Source organism: Tachysurus vachellii, chromosome 22 (genome assembly GCF_030014155.1).
Source record: "Tachysurus vachellii isolate PV-2020 chromosome 22, HZAU_Pvac_v1, whole genome shotgun sequence".
In the NCBI taxonomy this organism is placed as follows: Eukaryota; Metazoa; Chordata; class Actinopteri; order Siluriformes; family Bagridae; genus Tachysurus; species Tachysurus vachellii.
In genome coordinates, this window is record NC_083481.1 from 11,682,217 (window position 1) to 11,706,249 (window position 24,033).

The 24,033-nt window shown below is 38.4% G+C and overlaps 1 protein-coding gene across 7 annotated transcripts; it reads right to left on the reverse strand.

Moving 5' to 3' along the window:
• Positions 1–1,111: 1,111 nt before the first annotated feature.
• inavab (innate immunity activator b) lies at positions 1,112–23,392 on the reverse strand. 7 transcript variants are annotated; one of them, XM_060857769.1, is made up of 9 exons: positions 23,244–23,392; positions 13,873–13,952; positions 13,510–13,643; positions 12,666–12,788; positions 10,711–10,921; positions 10,501–10,554; positions 8,763–9,054; positions 7,230–7,926; positions 1,112–2,322 (listed from the first exon to the last, which is right to left on the reverse strand). In XM_060857769.1, the coding sequence occupies exons 2-9, from the start codon at positions 13,925–13,927 to the stop codon at positions 2,251–2,253; spliced, it is 1,638 nt and encodes a 545-aa protein (XP_060713752.1). In that variant the 5' UTR covers positions 13,928–13,952; positions 23,244–23,392; the 3' UTR covers positions 1,112–2,250. The 7 variants fall into 7 exon arrangements, with proteins under 7 accessions (XP_060713752.1, XP_060713750.1, XP_060713748.1 ...); XM_060857767.1 differs by having other exon boundaries at positions 10,678–10,921; XM_060857765.1 differs by having other exon boundaries at positions 10,672–10,921.
• Positions 23,393–24,033: the final 641 nt, after the last annotated feature.

Here is a 24,033-nt window from a genome sequence, read left to right on the forward strand (position 1 = left end):
CAAGGTTGGAGATCACGGTCATGCTGTTTAAGTTATGAATAACAGACTGGAAGCTTTGAAAGAAGGGTGATGCATGAAGTCATTGTTCTTCCTCTGTTAACCATGATTACACAAAAAAGCGAAAAAGCGATTACACCTAAATTAACCATTTTTGGGGTCTTCAAGAACTTTAAGAAGAGATTTTCAATAGCTGTGAAGAAGGCTTCTGGGTGCCCAAGGAAGTTCAGCAAGCACCAGGAACATAAAGTTGATTCAGCTGCGGGATCTGGACACCACAATTTCAGAGCTTGCTGAGGAATGGCAGCAGACAGGTGAGAGTGCATCTGCGTGCACAATGAGGCGAAGACCTTTGGAGGATGGCCTGGTGTCAAGAAGGGCAGAAGGACTGGGTTAAAGTCATTTTCTCTGAAGAATGCCCTTTCCAATTGTTTGGGGCATCCAGAAAAAATGTGAGAGCTACTGTCAATCCTGTGTAAAGCATCCTGAGACCATTTATGTGTGAGATTGATTCTCAGCCAAGGGAGTGGGCTCACTCACAAATTTGCCTAAGAACACAGCCATGAATAAAGAATGGTATAAAAACATCCTCTGAGAGCAACCTCTCCCAATCACCCAAGAACCGTTTGGTAAAAAAATGATGCATTTTCCAGCATGATGGAGCACATTGCCATAAGTAGTAACTAAGTGGCTCAGGGAACAAAACATCAAATTTTGGGTCCATGGCCAGGAAACTCCCAAGCTTTAATTATACTTCAGTATACCATAGTAACATCCCAAAAAAGATCTAAAAACACTGAAGCAGCAGACTTTCATTCTCAAACTTTTTAGCCATGGCTGTATATCCCTTTGAGCTAATCCTTTTTTCCTTAAAGGATGTTTATTAACTTGCACCTACTTAAATCAGTCAAGACAAAACTTGGACTTGGACTACAAACTGTAAGACGGAAGCTAAATTATTACATAGTTTCACTGAATGGCAAGGTAAAGGCTATTTGCTGGTACCTCAAATAGTGACAGCTACAGCAGGAGGAAGAGCTTTCTCTTCCAAAGCTGCACAGTTATAGAACAACCTTTTATTTGTATAGCACTGTTGACAATGGACAAAGACAGCTTTAAAGAAAATTTTAATTTATCTTTAATGAACAAGCCTGAGACAATGGTGGCCTAGATGGTTACTAGATGTAATTTGTAGGTGTCTGTTGTATCTTTGGACTGCAATTGCCACAAACAATTTTGCAATCAAGTCTTCATTTGAGTTCAATAACATAGACTTGAACTAGAATGAATTTACGTGTTACTCAATTGCACTTTTTTGTCCAGGGAGTAGACAGATTTAAAAGGTAAATTATTTTATAATAACTATCTGGTGGCACCCAGATGAGGACCGGTTCCTTTTGGAGTATAGTTACTACAATGCTTCTCAACTAAATTGTATAGTTCAAAATCATCTTTTTCCACAAGTACCTTTTCTGTTTAGGGGGACAATGTTCTCATGTGTCTAATTCCTGTCAAATTCCCATTTCAGACAGGAGGAACCTTTTTGTGGTGCTCCTACTTATACTTAAGGTATTTTAACTGCTTGTATTATTTTTTTATAATCCATCAACAGGCTAACAGGCTGTGCCTTTTTCAAAAAAAGTGTACAAACTCATTTGTATTCATTAGGGAAACAGCTCATAGTTAAAAACATGATTACTAAGAGCAAATAAAATTTTCTTTCAGGAATGAACATTGTTATTACATGTTTAAAGGATGTTTAATATTGCAAATATACTTTGGAGAAAAGTATTTATTATTTTACTCTCATGTTTTAATGCAATAATTTTTCCAATTAATTTTTGCACCTAAAATTCCAGAAAAATGTTTCGTATTTTGTACATTTGCAATAATCAAATGTATTATTGATTGTATTAAAAAAAATGATATAAAACAAGGGTTATTATGAGATTTTAAGCCTTCAAGGACGGTCCTTTCCATTTTATTTGCATCAGTAGCAACATAGACTGACAAAGAAAAATATAACTCATAAAACCTACTCTTAGTATCAAATCAGTTTGCTAAATTGTTAAAATGGCAAATTGGAAACAACATTTTATTACCAACATTTTTCACAGAAGTTCAAAAAGAAGTAAAAAATATTTGTTTTTACAGATTTGAAAATATAGAAACTCAACCAAACTACATATACAACCACTGACATTTTTAGTCAATAAATTAAAACAAATATGACTATGACTATATAGCCTTTTGCTAAACTTGGCTGACAATCTCTTTTTCTTCATACCATTTCACTGCTTTTCTCTCTGTAGTGCTTTGGGAGACCTGGAACAGAGCAAACAAAAAGAAATAATTTGCAAAACATTCTTACACACTACTGAGGAAATGCATTTAAAACACAGTGATGAATATTGTCTAAGATCCATATATTAATATAAGAAATATTATAATTATATATATATATATATATATATATATATATACTTATTTTTAGGTTTCTTATTTTATTGATATGGTATTAACCTTTTACAGCAACATTAATAGAAACACCTGTTTTCCTGCTCATTCATGCACTTAAATCAATCAATCATCAATCAGCAACACTGCATAAAATAGTGCATATACATGGTCAAAAATATGATTTTAGGGATCATAAGAGACGCTACAGATTTCATACAATCTGTACAAAAAGAAATATCCTGGCAAGTAATGATTTTGTAATTTTGATCAGAGAGGTTACAGAAGAATGGCCAGACTGTAAATATAGAATAGGAATCTGAGGCTGCAATGGCTACAGGCTCCTCAACATGGGCAGCAAAATATTGGAAATACTCTGCTTGATCTTCTGCTGTTGTCACCTACAACCATGCCAAGTTCTGAGATGACACTAAACCATTATGATGCTTGATGTGGGTTCCTAATAAAGTGGTTGATTAATGTGGTTTATAAAATTCATTTGTGTCAAAATCAAGTCAAGAGAAACAAATATGGCTTGTTTACTAATGGTTATGCTAACTAGTCAAAAATACTTAAGAGTAAGTAAAATGATTTTTTTATTTGAATATATTATGTACTGAAAATTACCCCAACAGCTTTATTTAGAACACTCAACCATCTAAATAATTTATAAATGGATGGAATACAGCAACTTAATCTAGCCATGGGGGTCACAGTCCAGTGACTTCTGTGCCGGTCCCAAGCCCAGATAAATAGAGAGGGTTGCGTCAGGAAGGGCATCCGGCATAAAACATTGCCAAATCTAACCATGCGAGTTGTCAGTAAGAATTTCATACCGGATCGGTCGAGGCCCGGGTTAACAACGACCGCCATCGGCGCCGTTGACCTACAGGGCGCCGGTGGAAATTGGGCTACTGTTGGTCGAAGGAGTAGAGGAGGGAGGAGAGTGCACAGACAGAGAGAGAAGAGGAAAGGTAAGAGTGTAGGACTGAGAATAGGGACTCTGAATGTTGGTACTATGACAGGGAAAGGTAGAGAGCTGGCTGATATGATGGAGAGAAGGAAGGTGGATATACTGTGTGTACAGGAGACCAAGTGGAAGGGTAGCAAGGCTCGTAGTATAGGAGCAGGATTCAAGCTGTTTTATTATGGTGTGGATAGTAAGAGAAATGGGGTAGGTGTGGTCCTGAAGGAGGAGTTTGTGAGGAATGTTCTGGAGGTGAAGAGAGTGTCAGACAGGGTGATGAGTCTGAAGTTAGAGATTGAAGGGGTGATGTTGAATGTTGTTAGTGGTTATGCCCCACAGGTAGATTGTGAGTTAGAGGAGAAAGAGAGATTCTGGTGTGAATTCGATGAGGTGATTGAGAGTATTCCCATGGGTGAGAGAGTGGTGATAGGAGCGGATTTTAATGGACATGTTGGTGAGGGGAACACAGGTGATGAGGAGGTGATGGGCAAGTTTGGAGTTAAGGAAAGGAACCTTGAAGGACAGATGGTAGTAGACTTTGCTAAGAGGATGGACATGGCTGTGGTTAACACGTATTTTCAGAAGAGGGAGGAACATAGAGTGACTTACAAGAGTGGAGGTAGGAGAACACAGGTAGACTACATCCTTTGTAGAAGAGGCAATCTGAAAGAGATTAGTGACTGTAAAGTGGTAGTGGGAGAGAGTGTAGCCAGACAGCATAGGATGGTGGTGTGTAGGATGACTCTGATGGTCTGTAAGAGGAAGAGGTCAAAGATAGAGAAGAAAACTAAGTGGTGGAAGCTGAAAAAGGAGGAATGTTGTGAGGAATTTAGACAGAAGTTGAGGCAGGCTCTGGGTGGTCAGGTAGTGCTGCCGGATGACTGGGAAACTACAGCAGAAGTGATCAGGGAGACAGGGAGAAAGGTGCTGGGTGTGTCATCTGGAAGGAGGAAAGAAGATAAGGAGACTTGGTGGTGGAATGAGGAAGTTCAGGATAGTATACAGAGGAAGAGATTAGCCAAGAAGAAGTGGGATATGGACAGGACTGAAGAGAATAGACAGGAATACAAGGAGTTACAGCGCAGAGTGAAGAGGGAGGTGTCTAAGGCCAAGCAGAAGGCATATGATGAGTTGTACACTAGGTTAGACACTAGAGAAGGAGAGAAGGACTTGTACAGGTTAGCTAGACAGAGGGTTCGAGATGGTAAGGATGTGCAGCAAGTTAGAATTATTAAGGATAGAGATGGAAGGGTGCTCACAAGTGAGTAGAGTGTACAGAGGAGATGGAAGGAATACTTTGAGGAGCTGATGAATGAGGAAAATCAGAGGGAAAAAAGAGTAGAAGGGGTGAACTCTGTGGAACAGGAAGTAGATAAGATTAGAAAGGATGAAGTCAGGAAGGCCTTGAAGAGGATGAAAAGTGGAAAGGCAGTTGGTCCTGACGACATCCCGGTAGAGGTCTGGAAGTGTCTAGGAGAGGCAGCAGTGGAATTTTTAACTAGTTTGTTCAACAGGGTATTAGAAAGTGAGAGGATGCCTGAGGAATGGAGAAGGAGTGTGTTAGTGCCGATCTTTAAGAATAAGGGTGACGTGCAGAGTTGCAGCAACTATAGGGGGATAAAGTTGATGAGCCATACAATGAAGTTGTGGGAAAGAGTAGTGGAAGCTAGGTTAAGGGAGGTGGTGGAAATTTGTGAGCAGCAGTATGGCTTCATGCCGAGAAAGAGCACAACAGATGCAATTTTTGCTCTGAGAATGTTGATGGAGAAGTATAGGGATGGTCAGAGGGAGTTGCACTGTGTGTTTGTAGACTTAGAGAAAGCGTATGACAGGGTGCCAAGAGAAGAGCTGTGGTACTGTATGAGGAAGTCAGGAGTAGCAGAGAAGTATGTCAGAGTGGTGCAGGACATGTATGAGAGGAGCAGGACAGTGGTGAGGTGTGCTGTAGGTCAGACAGAGGAGTTTACAGTGGAGGTGGGACTGCATCAGGGATCGGCTCTGAGCCCCTTCCTGTTTGCTATAGTGATGGACCAGTTGTCAGAGGAGGTCAGACAGGAGTCTCCTTGGACGATGATGTTTGCAGATGACATTGTGATCTGTAGTGAGAGCAGGGAGCAGGTGGAGGAAAACCTGGAGAGGTGGAGGTTTGTGCTGGAGAGAAGAGGAATGAAAGTCAGTCGTAGTAAGACTGAGTACATGTGTGTGAATGAAAGGGAGGGAAGTGGAATAGTAAGGTTACAGGGTGAAGAGGTGAAGAAGGTACAGGAGTTTAAGTACTTGGGGTCAACAGTCCAGAGTAATGGAGAGAGTGGGAAAGAAGTAAAGAAGCGAGTGCAGGCAGGTTGGAGTGGGTGGAGAAAGGTGTCAGGAGTTCTGTGTGATAGGAAAATATCAGCAAGAATCAAGGGGAAGGTGTACAGGACAGTGGTGAGACCGGCCGTGCTGTATGGTTTAGAGACAGTGACACTGAAGAAGAGACAGGAGTCAGAGCTTGAGGTAGCCGAGCTGAAGATGTTGAGGTTCTCTTTGGGTGTGACAAGATTGGACAGGATTAGGAACGAGTACATCAGAGGGACAGCCCATGTTGGACGTTTGGGGGACAAAGTTAGGGAGGCGAGATTAAGATGGTTTGGACATGTTCAGAGGAGGGAGAGTGAGTATATTGGTAGGAGAATGTTGGACATGGAGCTGCCAGGCAGGAGGCAAAGAGGAAGGCCAAAGAGGAGGTATATGGATGTAATTAATGAGGATTTGAAGCTAGTGGGTGCAAGTGTTGAGGATGCAGAAGATAGGGTTAGGTGGAGAGAGATGATTCGCTGTGGCGACCCCTGAAGGGAAAAGCCGAAAGAAGAAGAAGAAGAAGATGGAATACAGCAACTTCAGTACGCGTATTAAGTGAAGTCACCCACATGTCCCTTGAATAAATTCTGAAAACATATTTAAGGCATTTCCTGAATACTAAAACACACACCACACACAAGGAAACCTTAAATTTGCAGTACAGTGCAGAATCTGAAAACAACCAAATTTTGTTTTTAACTAAGGCAATTTTCATAGATTTCTGTACCTGCTACAAAATGATTAAAAAGGTTGAATGTGGGTAACTGTTTCTTGGAACTTTTAAATAATCTTTAAGAAATCATACTGGTTGTAATGCTTGAATTTTTCTCCAGACATGGCTTCACAGACAGGCCTGGGCAGTGCCAGAATCCCTTGATGTGCACTTTCGGTAAATACCATCAGATAGAAATAGATCATAGATAGACGTTAAGCTAAGCTTGAGGAATTCTGTTTTTTGAAGCTCTGTTATAAAAGAAGATTAAAGATGTTTGTCTCTGACAGGTAATTAATTAATACTTCAATTTATTAAATCAAGTTATACTTTATTAAAACAACAGATACCTTAAAAAAAAATCAAAAGAAAACTATCTAAATAAATTAAACCAAATGTTATTTTTTCCACAAAATTCAGATGAATAAACTGCATAGAAAACCACTTAACACTATATTTGTTAAAATTAAAAGCTAGCTTAATGTGCAATCTTTGCTTTTACCATACGTTGTATTCTGATAAATTGGTGGCCAAAAAAAAAAAAAGATACCTGGGCTAATATACAGATTCTGGGGGGGAAAAAAAAAACACAGATTACAACGAATCTGCATCACTGATGAGGTTCAATACCACCTTATGGCTTAATATATAAGTAAAATAAATAAACTATGCAATCAACAACAACAAAAAAAGAACATTCATTGATAATTACATTATCAACCCACCTACCAAAAGAAACAGTATGAGATATTTCACCTGATCATGATTGGCCTGCTGATGCGAGAGTGGTGAGTCATGTAAGGGCAGGTTCCGAATGCGCACAGCACACTGTCTGTCTAAAGACCGTGGCCGCAGCTGGCAGCGCTGATGCCATGACTTCAGCTCGTCTGTGACCACCTGTCGTGGAAGAGCTTTGCCTGGGTGCCGGGGGTACTCTTTGAAGGATGGGGCACGAGATAGCTTCAGGTGGCAGGGGATCAGTCTGTCCTGTTGCTGATATAGTGGCACCTCATTGTACCACTGCTCATAGTGAACACTGGGGCAAGGAGAAGGCTGTCGTCTGAGATCCATTCTACTCCATTCCATATCATAGCCTCTTCCCTCATCTATATGTGCTCTGTAGAGCCTGGGGGAAATCTGAGCTAAGGGGTTTTTTGAGTAGGTATGAGTTACATAAGACAGTGAGATGTGATTAGGGTAGTGGTATCTGTGCTGGGTATGGCATAGTTGCTCTGGCTCATCTAACAGCTCCTGGCATGGTGAGCCAGTATAGATTGGAGTCAACGAGTGCTCAAAGTTACTCTCCTCTGCGCTGGAGTGGTGTAGTTGGCTTCCCATCGGCAATGTTAAAGGAGAGTATTCTGATTCCGTCAAAATAATATTGGTCAGTCTTCGGGGACCAGGTGACCGGCCTCTTTCTCTCTCTGCATTTGTTGGATCACTAATGGGAACTCTGTCAATGTGCAGAGAGTTACATCAATTAATATAATAGTCATCAAAATAAAAAAGTGTCAAGAAAATAAAGATGTAAAAAAAAATATGTAATGGTGATTTTACATGTGTAGCTCAATGTGTTTAATTCAAACACATTTTGTTATACTAGAATGTGGAACTAGAGCTTCCGAGTGTAATCTAGTGCAGTTTGGTTCCACTGACTAAGTGATTTGACTCTGAATTGACCCAACTGCAGGTCAACCAATTTTAGATTGCAGCCAAAAATATATCAGGTTTAGTCTGATCTGGGCTTGAAAAGGGACCAAAATGTGTTAAAAGCAATTTTTCAAAGCAGTCTTGACCGGAGAGACAACACTCTCTCTGCAGCTTCAGGTCTACCTCTCTAAACAATTTTCCCATGGGGGAAAGTAAATGACACTTTTCCACCGTAGGGATGATGGGTATAATGGAATCAATTTGGAATGAACAGCCTACATATATACACAATATTCACTTCAGCAGAACCATTTTGGTGTGATGGCTTAATAACTTAATATTACTGTTCTGAAGCCCCATCTATTTCTTTTACTTCCTTATCATTGCATGTTGAACTTTTGTGACAGTAGCTGTGCAATATAGAATATACTTGTGCGAAGCAGTGCCGAACACTTTCTTGTCTCATTTACATGCTGCGTTTTTAGAGGGCTATTAATGTTTAGATCAGTAATTTTGTAATTTTAGTCAGTATGATCAAAAAGCATATGAGAGGTTTACCATTCAAATTTTGAGAATTCTATAAACTGACAAAAGGTATGTACAAAGGTTCCCATTAACAAATCTCTTATGCTGACATACCTGGAGCTAGTACTACTGGAGTGAGACGACTTCTGTTTCTGGTAAGGCTGATCAAGACTTGACTCCTTCCAAGGGGAATTCTGGATGGGAGCAGGGTCATACTCCAGCAAGGGGCTGTGACAATGGTCCAAATTCTGGAGAGGTGGTTGTTGTTGGCTGGGACTTGGGTCAGAGGGATGAAACAGGGGACCAAATGAATTTAAATAAAGACGGGAAGGGCCTTGGGCCACTGAATAAAACTCTGTAATAGAGGGGGGTTTAGACGAAGTCATGGATGACTGGCTCATCAGCTCTTCTGAAACAAAAACAAGAAAGAAGTTGCTGTCAAAAAATTATAAATTGGGTCAAAAAAAAATAAAAAATCAATGTGTCAGCCACAAACAAAAAAAATGTAAAGTAAAATAAACATACACACACACACACACACACACACTACTGTACAAAAGTTTCAGGCAGGTGTGAAAAAATGCTGTAAACAAGGAATGCTTTCAAAAATGGAAGTTACACAAATGCAGTGAATGAACAAAAGAGAAATCTAAATCAAATCAGTATTTGGTGTGACCACTCTTTGCCTTCAAAACAGCAGCAATTCTTCCAAGTACACTTGCACACAGTTTTTGAAGGAACTCGGCTGGTAGGTTGTTCCAAACATCTTGGAGAACTAACCACAGATCTTTTATGGATGTAGGCTCTCACATCCTTCTGTCTCTTCATGTAATCCCAGACACACGATGATGTTGAGATTAGGGCTCTGTGGGGGCCATGCCATCACTTCCAGTACTTCCTGTTCTTCTTTACGCTGAAGATAGTTGTTAATGACTTTGGCTGTATGTTTGGGGTCATTGTCCTGCTGCAGAATAAATTTGGGGCCAATCATACGCCTCCTTGATGGAATTGCATGATGGATAAGTATCTGCCTGTATTTCTCAGCATTGAGAACACCATTAATTCTGACTAAATCTCCAACTCCATTTGCAGAAATGCAGCCCCAAATGTTCAAGGAACCTCCACCATGCTTCACTGTTGCCTGCAGACACTCATTATTGTATCACTCTCCAGCCCTTCGATGAACAAACTGCCTTCTGTTACAGCCAAATATTTCAAACTTTGACTCATCAGTCCAGAGCACCTGCTGCCATTTTTCTGCACCCCAGTTCCTATGTTTTCATGCATACTTGAGTCGCTTGGCCTTGTTCCCATGTCGGAGGTATGGCTTTTTGGCTGCAACTCTTCCATGAAGACCACTTCTGGCCAGATTTCTCCGGACAGTAGATGGACGTACCTGGGTCCCAATGGTTTCTGCCAGTTCTAAGCTGATGGCACTGTTGGACATCTTCCGATTTCGAAGGGTAATTAGCTTGATGCGTCTTTCATCTGCTGCACTAAGTTTCCTTGGCCGACCACTGCGTCTATAATCCTCAACGTTGCCCGTTTCTTTGTGCTTCTTCAAAAGAGCTTGAACAGCACATCTTGAAACTGATCACTGATACACCCCATGCTTCACTCTGGGCATATAACAGTACAGGCCAGACCTTCAGATTGACAGCAGAAGATCTTGAATCCATAGCAGCATTTACTGGTCATAGACCAAATCAAGATGGCATCTGACTGACATGTAGCAACCAATCACCATTAAATATGCCAGCATTAAATCTGACTGGATGTTCTGTAAACTCTCCAGATCGTTCTGAAAAATAAACAAAAAACTACAAGTAATTAAGTAAGCAAAGCAATTTACCTTCATCTAACACTGCAGAATCTGACAGTGAACTGTTATCTGAAAAGCCATGATCTGAAAACACAAGCATTAGTATTATTATTAAAGATGATATAGCACATAATTCATATCAGAGATACTAGATACCAGAATCATGAATCATTGAATATTGAGGTAAGCAATAATAGGTACATTGACAGAAAGAGTCCTTATGTTTTTGTGTGGTTATACTAGGTAGTGGTGAGAAGTGTCTGTGTTTGAGACGTAGTTGGAATATGGAATCTTGGAGCTCCTTAAGTTTCTGCTCCTCATGCTTGCACTGTTGTACTCTGCTTTTCTTTACTGCTTTGCTCAGGTGCTCTTCATGGCACAGCCTGTGTGCTGCTATGTAGATCTGTTGCTGCAGGGCCAGTTTAGCCTCCACTGAGCATAGTTCTGAGTCCTGAAGCATAAATAAAGCTGATTTATAATTCAATTCAAGTTTATTTGTATAGCGCTTTTTACAATAGACATTGTCTCAGAGCAGCTTTACAGAACATAAACATAGAACAAAAGGTTAATATAAAGAATAATAAAGATTAATAGAGTACAAAATTCAAGATTATTATTAGATATATATTTAGTTCACAATGTGTATGTATTTATCCCCAATGAGCAAGTCTGAGGTGACTCAGGCAGCAGTGGCAAGGAAAAACTCCCTTAACCCTTGTGTTGTCCTCCTATACAAATTAGGAGTGCTGAGTCAACTTGACCTTGTCTGTTTTGACTGCTTATAAAAAAATGAACTATGATAGCCTTTTTTTTTTTTTTTTTTTTAACCTTTTTAGTCTAACTTGTTTCCAACATATTAACATATATTTTGCAAAAAAAATATATATATTTGGTATAATAAACCTTATTTATATACAAAAATGACTCATTTTTTAGTTAAAAAAAAACAAAAAAAAAACAACAAATTTTGAATTATTTTCACTATAGAGGCACAAAAGTTGATGCACGATTACAGGCTGGTATATTTCAAGGGCAGGAGATTGTTTTGAAACCATTTTGACCATTTTTAATGTCAGCAAATAATAAAACCTGTTTTTTTACAGGCCAAATTGACAATTGCTACACACACACACACACACACACACACAAAAACATGCCATAATTTCATGTAAATAAAGTGTGAAATATTTACAAATGAGTAGCTTTTGTTTTTTCTTGAGGCCTAATGAATTGCTATGCCCAGTGCTTGTGTGTGTGTAGCATCATTTCGGTAGATCATATTTTGCCCTCTGCTAGGCAAAGGTATACCAAAAGTGAGAAATATTTACAAATGTGTAGCTTTTTTTTTGTCTGGAGGCCAACTGAATTGCAATGCCCAATGCTTTGAACAGTGTTTGTGTGTGTGTGTGTGGGGCATCATTTTGGTAGATCATATTTTGCCCTCTGCTAGGAGAAGGCATATCAAAAGTGTGAAATATTTACTTTTTTATATTGGCTTTTTTTTCTTTTCTGGAGGCCTAATGAAATGCAATGCCCAATTTGTGTGTGTGTTTGTGTGTGTGCGGGGTGTGAGTGTGTGTTTTGGGTGCGTTTGTTGGTGGACATTTTACGTGTGCATTTTTGTGTCTGTATGTATGTTCATTGTGCTGAAAAGGGCAAAAGTGTGACCTATTGCCCCACTAAATGTGGCCGAGTCAAAATGACCCAAGAGGATAACGAACGTGTAGTATATACTGTTCTGAACACATAGTTCAACAAAAATAGACAAAATGAATCTTGCAAAGTTCATAATTTGGAACAATCCTGGTAAATTTCAGGCAAATATGTGGAAGAAAACCAAAGTTATGACACATTAAATTCTTCCAGCGGGGTCAAAAAGACCCAGGGACAACATGAAGGTTAAATTGGTAAAGGAAGAAACCTTGAGAGGAACTAGACTCAAAGGGGAACCCATCCTCATATGGGTGACACTGGAGGGTGTGATTATAAATATACAGTCAAACAAATGTTGTATTGGTGTAACAAATCACATGGAGTTCAATTAATATTACCACAATCCAGGTTTGAAAAAAATTGAGTATTTGACCTTGCAATGTTTATAAGAATAAGAATACATATAATTATTTTAACATAGCTCTTAGAGTCTGTGGGAGATATTTAAGGCAAGGTATAGAGAATTTGGTTTAATTTTGTACCTCATTGCTGTGCAGGATGCTTTGCTCATCCAACTTAAAAGCAGCACCAATGCGTTTGCGTATCTGTGGAGGTTTCTCTCCAGGCAACAGAGGGTAGTTTGAGCACAAATGTCCAGTGAGCTCCTATATAAAATCAGAAGAACTATTATTGCATTATGGTCACAGAGCAAATTAAAGCAGTTCAAAAAAGTACACATTTCAAGGCATGCTTCGACTTGTAATTTCATACTTTACATAATTTCATACTTCACACCCAAAGGAGCATAGCTTCAACGTAACCGAAACTTTTGCAGCGGTATATAAAATAACAGGTTTTTGGAAATATGGCTTTAACAGGGGTTCCTGCTTATCCTGTATGAATCACTTCATTCAGTCCAGTCAGGTCCAGACAAGTTTGTGTTCTCAACCACTGTAACCTTGCACAATTATATGAAGAATTTATTTTTTCATCGTGCTTCATAAGGCAGTCCTCCTATGTTTGAGGCATATAGAGTAATGTTTGTTTTATATCTCTCTTACTGTTGAAGTAACCTTCACAAGGCTAGCTTAGGTGAACCACATCAGGGGTGCGTCTGTTCACAGAGTGTCAGTCACTAGGGAATGACTTCAGTCCTTATTGTGACAGAGGGCTGACGAATCATCAGAGACAAGCCCATGCTATTGGAGAGTTTATTCTTACAAGTATCAAAAGCTTCAAAATAAAGAAATATTTTACACGAAAAACAATTAACTAACAATATATTTTAAGTTGACTGTTTTCTGTACTTTAAAATTTCTTTGTACTTTTGGTCACATATAGTAGAATGTCAGTTGTGTGCACATGTGTGTGTAGTTTATTACTCACAGCCTCTCTAATACAGAGTTTCTTCAGCTCTAGAATGCACAGCTCAAGTCTGTCCTGTAATGACTGCCTTTTTAACTTTACAGCCCGAGTGTGCGTACTCACATCCTTGTTTACAATAATAGGACTGTCCAGTCCTACAACAAAGACAGAAATAGTCAAAAGTCAGATTTAAGTAACATCAGATGCTTATTCAAATATGACAGGCTCAGAAATCTTGCAATATTGTCTAATAAGTATATATAAATGAATATAAATAAATGCAGTTTGAAGAGTTTTTAATCTTCACAATAAATTGTCAGGTTAACATTATGAACAGTACCAAAATTATGCAACCGCTTGTTGTATATAAATGGTTGTGCCTACCGGAATTCAGAATAATCCCACTGTCTGTGTCACTGATCTCCTCTTTGGCCTCCATGTCTGGAACTCTTCAATTCTAAACACTATGTTTTCAATGTATAAAAAAAAGTGTGAGAGATATTATTTATAAATAAATAAATAAATAAACAAACAAACAAATAAACACATATATACATATACATTATATATATATATATATATATATATATACATACATACATACACACACACACATACATACACACAAACAGTCATGCTTACTCAGTGGCTCTGAAAAATTCAACAAATTAAGTTGCTGTAAAGGGCTTTTATTATTTTATTTATCTAATCAGCAACAAATAAGGATGCCCGTAATACGAGTTCAACAGCATGATTTTCTAATTCTGTGACACTTCTACATCATTATTGCAATTTTTTTAAAGTGTGCTTAATTTTTATACTATAAAATACTATATCTCTCATTTCATCATAGTTACATAAATACACAAACACACTGTGAACCAGATGTACCAACATTTGGGTTATATGAAAAAGTGAAAATATCTGTTAATTTCTCGTCTGGCAGATTGTGTTAAAATAAATGTGTCAAATAGTTTGAGTAAATAGTTTTGAGCAAATAATTGAGCAAATAGTTATATCCACAGCTGGGAGAATGATTAATGACAGTAAAGTGCTTTTATCAGTGATATCACTACACATACATATACGAAAGTTATTATTGTGAAATCATTTCTCCCTATGAATCTTAAAGGTTGAACAGACTGTCTTAAGTTTTTATAAGATAAACTGAATTTAAAAAAGCTAGCCTGACATATCACACATTTTGATATGTGTGTTTATAGTATAGTAAAAGTGTAGTGAAGTACACAAAGTTCCAGAGAAATCTGTTCTTAAATTAACAAAGATTTCCTGTCAGATATTATAAAATGATTTTTACTTACAATTTCACAGATCATTAAAAGAAGAATAAAGAAAACCATTGATTCACTTCCACAGATGAAGGTACAGAAAGCAAAGCAGTTCTCTCCACTCAGTGCTAGGTATGAGTCAGATTGACTCCTTTATCCAGGTTGCCATATCTGCATGAGAAATTCACCCCAAATGGCCATTTAAGGAAGCTTAAAACGGCCTAATTTTCAACAGTAAAAGAAAAGCAGCAATTAAATATTTTGTGTTTCTTAATCAGAATCACTGAAAATCCCTTTATGTAACCATACATGATCTAATGTAAGCAAAATAGCCAACTCCAACCAGACAACAAAAGATATCAACCTGCCAAAGAAGCTAAAAGGTACTCAATTTCTACGTAAACACTCACACCTGGCAACACTGCCCTTGAGCGCAATTAGGGAGTGTCAAGCACACACCTGTGTGAACAGTGACACATGGGTGCCTTAAGCAAACTGGTAATGGCTTGTTTTAGTGTTGTTTTTCTGACACACGGGTATGACAGCTGAAGGCCGCATTTATAAGAATACAAAGAAATCATGACAACACATGATTTTTCGTTTCATTGAATCACTCGCATAAATAAACCTTACGATTCCAAACACATTTAAGAATGTCCATTTTTAGAATCTTCTTTGGCAAAAAAATCAAGAGAAGTGCGAGAGCTGCAGTAATGTCAGAAAACACTAAGTGTCTCCACATATATTTTTATAGATTTTAAATAAGAAAGGCTGATTGACATTATCAAATGTGAGCAAAGCAGATTTAATAACCTGAAAACTACAGTGGATAAGAAATGTCTCATAGGAAATATCTTAAACAAACTGTCATGCTGACTAAGGTCATGTATCAATAGCTTGTTGCAATACACAGTGTAATATAGTATACAGTTTAACTTTATTGTCATTGCACATGAAAATTAAGATGGGCATTTACGTCACAAAAAAACAGTAACAAATGTTACTGAAAAAAATGGAAATAAACTTAGCTTTATAAGTTGCAACAATTATGCAAAAGTGTTCGTTTACATTAGCACAATGACTCTTGGATAATTTATTTATTTTTTGTATTAGCTATTTTCTTTTTACTACAGGATGCTAATAAGCTATAACCACCTGTGATATCTGTAATACTTTATAGTTTTTATTTATCTTATTTATTTATTTATTAGATTGTTTAACATTGTAATTCAATGTCTTGTTAACTTACCAAACTCAGACTGTTATAATTAAGCATTTTTATACGCATACATTGAAATATGTTTTAGATTCCGTTAATTGTAATATTTTGCTTGAAAGTTGTTTAGAAGTTTGAGGTTTTTTTAAGGCTAATAAAATTAATTAATTAATTAAAAAAAAAAACAAGCTGTTTGTCATGTGTGATGCTTTACTCTGTGATGCATTGCTCTATTTGACTACTTTTTTAAAATTAATTTTATCAGGTTTATGTCGTTATTATTCTTTAAGTTAATCATAGCCCTAACATTTTTACACAATCTGTATAAGCTGTGCTAGAATGTTTGTGCGAGTGAGCGGGAGTGGACACAAAAATTGTGGGAGCAGGACAGCAATTGAAGTTCCTAAAGAAAGGAGGTCCTTCCTCAGTAATCTGAGTAAGAAGAGGCACTGGTGAGCTTTCTTGATCATGCTGGAAGTGCTGGTGAACCAAGACAATTCCTCAGTGATGTGGATCCCCAGGAACTGATGACACGTTCAACCATCATCACATTGAATTGAATAGGGGTGTGACTTTAGTGTGTTCCTAAAGTCCACAGGTTCAGTGGTCTACCTGGTGCTAAGGGGCAGGTTATTGTTAGCACACCATGCAGCCAGTTCTTCACTTGCTAAGAACAAAATATTGGGCTGTTCTGAAGTGTTCTCCTCTGAGCCCTGATATAAATCCTATTGGACATCTGTGGAAAAAAGCTGAAACATGCAGTCTGGAGAAGGCACCCTTTAAACCTGAGAAAGCTAGAGCAGTTTGTTCATGAGGAGTGAGCCAAAATACCTTTTAAAAGGTGCAGAAGTCTCATTGAGAATTACAGAAATCACTTGATTGCAGGAATTGCCTCAAAAGGTTGTGCAACAAAGTATTAAGTTAAGTTACGTTGTTTTGCCCAGGTCAGTTTCATTAGTTTTTTTTTAATATGCTTCTGTTGAAACAATTTATTATTTATTTTCATTAGTCAATTTTCAGTAAATTTTTATTTATTATTACTTTTGTCAGTTGTAAGATAATTCAGTGACCATTCTTTCTTTAATGGAAGGGTACCAACAATTTTGTCTTGTTTGTATGGTGGATCCTCAATTCTGCTGTTCCTTTAGTATACAAATTGGTGTACATATTGGTCCAGTGTGGTTGGAAGGCTGGATATTAGGTGTGCCAGGACTAACCACTCAAAGCACATTTTTCAGATAGATGTTTTATTTAAACCCCAGATCAGATGTGAAAATTTTTAATTAATTAATAAGCAAGCTCTTGATGAAATTGACCTACACTTGATTTGCAACTAAATATGATCATACATAGCTGTGATGACTAACGGCCAATGTGATGTTTGGTTAGTGCTGCATCCATATGATTTCAGTATGATACAATGTGAATTATATTAAAATAAGGTTTAATATTAGGTCAGCGCTCAGCAAAAAATGTGATCCTAAATTTAGAGTTTGTGACCACCAAATCTGTTCACCAAAATATACTTCCCTTCAGAACTGATTAAGTAATAAGTGACCTGAAAGTAATAAGATGAAGTAATAAGTGACCTGAAATTCCTTTAAGCTATCACTGAAAATAAAGTCTATGGAGTCTATGGGAAGAAGGTACAGACAGACTGAACAGGCTGAACCACACCCCTGAATTCCAGACTTACAAAGGCTTTGGAGTCCTTTCAGCGAGAAATGACAACGTAAAATGGACTCAGATTAATCAAATATCTCAAATATTTAGAATTCACAGATAAATACCATACACCTACTTATGATTTAATATAGAAACCTAAAAACATGTCAGTTAATTTTGGTGTAGTATAGGATGTTTTTTTTTTTTTTTACCTGTTCCTGTTTCATACAGCAGACAAAAAACAAAAGAAGAATCATACTGAGAGAACAATAATAATGAGGTCTTACAGTGATTACAGTCACAATACCATTACTGCCAGTAAGTCCACTGGTGAAAAGGTGCCTAGGAAGCAGCTCACCCTAAAGGCTATGTCCAAGATGGTGCTGACTATGCTTTGTTTGCGTTTGTTTTTATTTTCTACACTTTTGAACACACCTCATTAAAAAGTTCAGGGAAATGTTCAGGCACTGCCTACAACATTGATTCATCAGGGCTGCATTCTAGAGTGTGCTCAGAGCAATGAAAAAGGTAATGTGGTACTACGAGTGGAAAATAGAGTCATAGTTCCAGCACAGTAGTTCTAGGAGACTGTGGCAGGGACTAAGAATTATAACGGGCTATAATATCACCATCCAGAATAGTGAACACAGACACTTCTCTACCACACAAGCTAGACACCTTTTAAGCTGACTTTGAAGCTGCAGCTAACAGCCGTAACGTAACGTAAAAGTGCTACAAACATGTATGCATAGAGTGGTGGAAACTGAAACACATTCTGAAAACACAGTGATCATCTCAGAGCATGACATGAGAAAGGCATTCAGGAGAGTGAATACCAGGAAGCAAGCAGGACCTGACAGCATCCAAGGACAGGTCCTGAGAGCCTATGCTAACGAGCTAGCTTTGGTGTTCACCAAGAGTTTCAACCTCTCCCTAGAACAGTCTACAATACCCATGTGCTTGAAACAGTCAACCACCGTCAACCCGATGAAACCCAAGCCTGCCTGCCTCAATGACTACCAGTCAGAGACTTTGCCACTTTTTCACTACCTGACACCCTGGACCTACTGAATTTCATTTACATTTCCAGCATTTAGCAGACGCCCTTATCCAGAGTGACTAAGATTTTATAAAATTTTATACAACTGAGCAATTGAGGGTTAAGGGCCTTGCTTAGGGGCCCAGCAGTGGCAGGGGATTTGAACTCACAGCCTTCTACCACCTACAACCTTCTACATGCTACAGTTTGCATACTGACCCAGGACATTGGACATCATTGCACACCTCCATTAAACAGCCCTTATCCATCTGGACAGCAGAAATTATGTTAAAATGCCCTTTGCCCCACAATTCCCTACATAATCACCTCTAAGTTGGAGGTCCTGAGACTTATAGCCAAACCATAAATCAGTTGATCTCTGACAAACAGAATGCAAAACATACAGGTGGACAAACATATCTCATCCTCTCTCACCCTCAGCACTGGTGCTCCCCAAGAGTTGTGTTATGAGCCCCCGGACATACTCACTGTACACACATATGACCGCATGGCCACTTCCAACTCCACCACCAAGTTTGCTGACAACACAGTTGTGCTGGGACTGATCTGCAAAAAAAAAATAGCTACCTAGAGAAGATTAAAAAAGGACACTTGGTACAAGGGAAATAACCCCCCCTGAAGGTCAGCAAGACAAAGAAGTTGATGGTGGATTTCATTTCACTCAAGGTCAAATTGAGCCTAGGGGAGAGAATAGACATTTTCCGGTATCTAGATGTCCACATCACCATCACATCAAAACTAGTAAAGAAGCAGAGTCTCTACCATCTCAGATGACTTTAAACTAAAGTGTTAAGCACCTGCACTATTGAGAGCATCCTGAGAGGAAGTATCACAGCCTGGTTTGGGAACAGCACCAGACAGGACAGATGAGCTTTCCATAGGGTGGAGCGATCAGTTGAGCATACTATTTGCACTGTGCTCCCTTACGTGGAGTCTATACAACAAGTGGTGCTGGACCAAGGCCAGGATAATAGTACACAGCATCAGTGACCAGCTAAATCGGCAAGTGCATTGATGGCACGACTGTCTCCAAGACCATCACCACACGCTCCAACCAGAAGCCATGGATGACTGCTAAAGTGCGTGCGCTGCTGAAGAATAGAGACCTAGCCTTCAGAACAGGGGACAAGGCGGCCCTAAGAACAGCAAGGGCCAAACTGTCCCGAGTCATCAGAGAGGCAAAGCTGGGAGACCTCAGTCAGTCTGGATTGGGAAGAGCATTCTGAGCAGCTGCATCACTCTCTGGTTTGGGAACTGCACCATCTCAAATCACAAGACCCTGCAGCAGATAGTGAGGACAGCTGAGAAGATAATTGGAGTCTCTCTTCCGTCTATCATGGACATGTACACCACACGCTGCATCCGCAAAGCCAACAGCATTGTGGATGACCCCACACACACACTCTTCACCCTCCTGCCGCCTGGAAAAAAGTACCAAAGCATTCGGGCCCTCACGAGTGGGGTGTAAAAGGTTCTTTCCACAAGTTCAACTGAACTGAACTGTACTGAGAACAACACACACATGCACATCAACAGCATGGAGTGCACAGACCTACACCATATACACATAAATATCCATCAAACTGTTTACATACTGTTTTGCACAATGTTTTTGCTCTTTGCACATGCTCTCACATTTCAGTCGATTGCTGTTTTGCACAATCCTTTACAATATGTCAGGTAACTGCTGCTATAATACTGTGTTCATTCCAGTATTTCTGCACAGGCAATATTGTTTGAATATACAGTATTTACACTGGTTTTTGCTGTTTCTGTTTATTGTCTTTTGTGTATTGTCTTGTACTTTTTGTTTGCACAGTCTTTTGACTTGCACTGTCTTGTTTGTCTTGTCCTGCACTGTTTGAACCAGGTTGCACAGATGCACATTATGTAGCTAGGACTACTTAGTCCTTAGCTCTGTCTTTGTTCTATGTAGCACCATGGTCCTGGAGAAACATTGTCTCGTTTCAACCGTGTACTGCAACAGCTGTATATGGTTGAAATGACAATAAAAGCTTCTTGACTTGACTTGACTTGAGGATGTGCCTCACTAACATGTCTAATGATCTCTTGTTTGCTGTTGATACTGGAAAATGTAACGTATCAATGCTGCCTTTTACACTATTTACCTACTAATAAATTCTTACTGACTATTTTTACTGACAATGTTTGTGCTTCATGGGAAAATGTAAGACCTTTTCAGGTAACGTTGACAATTATTTTGATCAGCCATAGTATTAAAATACACTTTTATTGTGTAGGCCCCCACTGTGTCGACTTAAGACCGTATGCTGTGGTATCTGTACCAAGATGTTAACAGTAGTCTGTATAAGTCTGAAGTCCCATAAGCTACAAGTTGGGGCTTCTATGGCTCAAACTTGTTTCTCTAGCACATCTTGCTTGATCAGATTGAGATCTGGGGAGTTTGGAGGCCAAGTCAACAACTTGAACTCTTTGTCATGCCTTAAACCATTCTTGAACAATTTTTGCATTGAGGCCACAGCCATGTGGGAATTCCATTACCAAGAATAAATATACTTGGTCCACTACAGTGTTTAGGTAGGTGGTAACTTTGATGTGAATGCCTAGAACATGTCAAAAGCTGAAATTTTGAGAAGTGCATACAGGCAGACTATTCTGAATTTCTGGTCAGAGAGGGAGAGTTTAAAAAAAATTGCGTTAATATGGTGTAAATCTAAATAATGACGCTTCACCTGTATTAAACATATATACAGACAGTATATACTAGATAACCTTTCTATTAATCTACCCATCCATCCATACTACCCATCCATGAGTAAAATTATCATGAAAAGGGGACACATCACTGCAGTTTTAGCCTTTCACCGCTGACTTCCAGTCAAGAACAGGATCCTTTTTAAGGTTTTTATTTGTTTATTTAACTTTTAATGAGACATTAAAATTGTCTCATACATTGTGGACCTGCTTTATCCATAATCAGGTTCTAGGTCTCTGAGGCCAGATTATCTGTCTCTTCTGGCTGTTTCATTGTCCTTGTTGAGGCTTTGGTAGAGGCAGCCTATATCAGGAGTGCATCACCATTATCCATTCCAAACATCTTTGAGAACTAACCACAGATCTTCTCTCTTAGGTAATCTCAGACAGACTTGATAATGTTGAGATCGGGGCTCTGTGGTTGCCAAACCATCAATTCTAGAACTCCTTGTTCTGCTATATGCTGAAAATAATTCTTAATGACATGCTTCACTTTTGCCTGCAAACAATCATTATTGTCCTGCTATCCAGCTCTTTTGGCAAACTGCTTTCTGCTACAGCCACATATTTAAAATTTTGACTTATCAGTCCAGAGCACCTGCTGGCATTTTTCTACATCCCAGGTCCTATGTGTTCATGTATAATTTAGTTGCTTAGCCTTGTTTCCATGTCAGAGGCATTTCTTTTTGGCCACAATACTTCCATGAAGACCACTTCTAGCCAGAAGTCTCCAGACAGTACATGTGTGTACCTGTGAGCCACTGACTTCTGCCAGTTCTTTGCAGACTTCTGCCAGTTCTTTCTAAGTCACTGCTGGACATCAAAGGTGTAGTCCATCAGCTGCATTAAGTTTCTTGTCCAAAAACTGCACCTATCCTCTTCAATATTGCCTGTTCTTGTTCAAATTGATTAAAATAAACAATTAAAATATATTTTATATCTAAACATTTGTACAGTACTGTATGTTTGCATTGTCAATGGGCAATGGAATTTATTATTATTTTTTTTTAACGGCATCCTAAATCTTTAACACAATATGCACATTAGGCATCTAAGGTACACCTGGACAATTGTAAAACTATACTGAGACAATTTGGATTCTTTAAAGCACTATAAAAATAATTGGAAACATTATACAAACTTAATAGAATGTAGCTTGCAGATTGAATATGGCTGTGAGCAACCTGAATAAATCATAATAGCATATCACTGCACAAGAATGTTAATACCAGTTATTTATAATGCCCAAACTGTCCGTAGTTAATGTAAAAGTATTGACAGCAACATATGCAAGACCTTACTCATGGAACACATTAGGTCAGGTTGTATGTAACGTACATATGATTGTTATTTTTAAACAATTTGAAACAATTTGTTTAAACAATTTCTGTAACTGTTACGGTTAAATAAATCACTGCAACAAATTTCTAGTGTAATTTATTCGGGTTTCTGCGGGGAACAAATCTCGCACACATTCTAGATCCGCACGACTTAACAGCGATACGTAAACGAGGAAACTAAAGAAATGACTAAGTTCCTGATTTAAAAAAGTGTCCGATTTGACTATAGTTTTGACTATTCTACAAATAAATGGCATCATTTCATATCCAAAATGTGTGATTTGTATTGTACTTCTTGTAAAAGAATATAGGCAGTGAAGGTGGTATAACTAATTGCTAAGTCATTTTATAGACCCACTGTTAAAAAATGCAAAAGACTGTAGTCTCTTAGTACATTTCATAGTATCTGCTTGCGCTCTAATTATCAACAAAGACAAACGCTGACTTACCACCTGCACTCATAACGCAGATTCACGCAGAACCTTTATGGAGTTTCACATTTGAACATACAGTCATATGTTATATGTTATCCACGTTTTACAGACCATCGCATTCCAGTTTTGTTGTAAGTAGGACTCTGAAAATAGACGATACCAAACTACACACTACAGGGGGCTGTTTCATTCTCGAAACAGCCCCCATTCTTCTGTTTGATTTTGAAGCCGACAAAAAACGTGGTCATTACTGACTTTAATTTATTCACAAACTACCGACCTCAGTTATTTTCCAAGATTTTGTAAAACTTTCAATATGTGGAAGACTGTCCCCCATACGCTCCCAAAGTGGTATTTTCCTAACTGTTCACTAAAACTTTCCTCAACATTAAAAAGACCCTTCTGGAGTTGGGACAGTACGATTAAAAGTTAAGTCTTCATCTTTAGCGAACCTTTAACATCTCATAAAGTCACAAAAAAACTTTATTTAAATCGCTTAAATTTTGGTTTGCCCGCCGTCGAATTGGGCTGAAAAGAATGTGCCCCCACCTTCTAAGCGGAAAACGTTTACCGTAAAAAGCACAATTTGACAGTGAATAGCTCGACAAAGGAATCGAATTCGTCGCTCGCCGTAAACGAGAAGATCTTAGAACTTCTATGCAGCCTTACAGTTTCAGTTAAATTAGAAAAACACTTTAAAAGTAAAACTAAAACACACACACACACACACACACACACACATATATATATATATATATAGGTTCTGATGCTAAAGTAATCATAAAGACTATGAACTCAGTAGGGT